The following is a 1609-nucleotide window of genomic DNA, read 5'->3' as shown; positions in this document are numbered from 1 at the left end:
AAAAAAAAAAAGAAAAGAAAAATCAGCCAGGTGTCCTAGTGGACACTTATAGTCCCAGCGATAGGTGGTGCTGAGGTAGGAGGATCACTTGAACCCAGGACTCTGGGGTTGCTGTGAGCCAGTCTGACACCATGGTCCTCTAGCCTGGGGTGACAGAGTGAGACTCTGTCTCAAAAAACAAACAAACTAATTTATTCATTTTTCATTTTTTTGAGACAGAGTCTCACTCTGTTGCCCTCGGTAGCGTGCTGTGGCGTCATCATAGCTCACAGCAACCTGAAACTCTAGGGGTAAAGCCCCTTGCCTCAGCCTCCCAAGTAGCTGGGACTGTAGGCACCTGCCACAACTCCCAGCTAGTTTTTCTATTTTCACTAGAGACCAGCCTCACTCTTGCTCAGGCTGGTCTCAAACTACTGAGCTCAGGCAATCCACCTGCCCAGCCTCCCAGAGTGCTAAGATTATAGGTATGAGTCATTGTGCCCAGCCAAACAGATTTATTTTTATGTCCTAGGACTGACTAAAGAAATGATGCTACAACCATTCCATGGACACTTATGTAGATGTTTAAAAGAACAAGGCAAATCTACCTGTACTGATACAGAACAATCTTAAAGCGTATCATACAGCTAAAAAAAAAAAAACCACATCAAAAAATGGTGAAAGTGTTTCGTATGTGCCCCCCCATTTGTGAGGAGAAAACACACACCTCTGTATTTATGCACTCTCCTCCCCCCCCACACAACTGCATGAAGATTCTTCAGAAGTGAATACAGATTAATTTTAACAGTGCTCATCTTTGGGTTAGGCTATTACAAGGATCAGAGAAGTTAGGAGATGGACTGTTACTCTTCACCTAAAGCTTTCTGTACTATTTGAAAATTTTACAACTAAGCAAAAAACTAAAGAAACATTAAAAACAAGGCAGATAAAGAAAAGCTTGGATTTGGCCAGGTTCACAATTTGATATGTAGGCTGTGATTACTGCTTATAATGTTTCCTATTAAACTTCCTTTTATTAAAAAAAAATCCAGATGGATTAAAGAACAAAGAGGAGAAAACTCCCGCTGGGTCTCCCCTGGGGTCGAGCTGGAGCCCCTCACCTTGGTTGCGGCCATATTCCACCAGCCAGCGGGAGATGCGGATCACATCCTGGAGGACACTCTCTGGCAGGTGCTCCAGGGCCACATCCTCCTGGACCTCCAGCTCATCATCGGGACTGATTAGATCCAGGATGAGCACAGGGGAGACGACCTTACTGTGCCGAGTCATCAAGCTTCGGAACTCAGACTCCAGCGACTCCTTTCCCCGTTCAAACAGCAGCTTCTACAGGGATGAGGGAAGGAAGCAGGTGGCCATCACCTCAGCATTCTGCTAGCTCTGCCCTCCTCCCTCAACCAGCCATCCTAGCTCTGTCTTCCTGACTCTGAGCCTCTACCATTCTCTGCCCTCACATCTTTAACCCAGAGGAGAAAACCAGAAAGCCTGCCTGAAGGATTTCTTTTTGGGCCTGGGTTTGAACCCCTCACCTCTGGTATATGGGGCTGGCATCCTACTCCTTGAGCCAGAGGCCCCGCCCAAGGATTTCTTGACCTCATGTTCTCTTGAAAGT

General features: G+C 46.4%; 1 protein-coding gene across 5 annotated transcripts in view; it reads right to left on the bottom strand.

The window, feature by feature from the left end:
• EXOC7 (exocyst complex component 7) overlaps nt 1-1609 on the bottom strand; it is a 22326-nt gene that overhangs the window by 12912 nt on the left and 7805 nt on the right. For all 5 annotated transcript variants that reach the window (XM_003786108.3, XM_003786109.3, XM_012803176.2 and 2 more), the window contains exon 5: nt 1101-1323. In XM_003786108.3, the coding sequence (XP_003786156.1) occupies nt 1101-1323 (223 nt within the window). The remainder of the gene's footprint in view (nt 1-1100; nt 1324-1609) is intronic.

Source organism: Otolemur garnettii, unplaced genomic scaffold (assembly GCF_000181295.1).
Source record: "Otolemur garnettii isolate 467f Iridium unplaced genomic scaffold, OtoGar3 scaffold00018, whole genome shotgun sequence".
NCBI classification, from domain to species: domain Eukaryota; kingdom Metazoa; phylum Chordata; class Mammalia; order Primates; family Galagidae; genus Otolemur; species Otolemur garnettii.
This window is presented reverse-complemented; position numbering and strand designations above follow the sequence as displayed.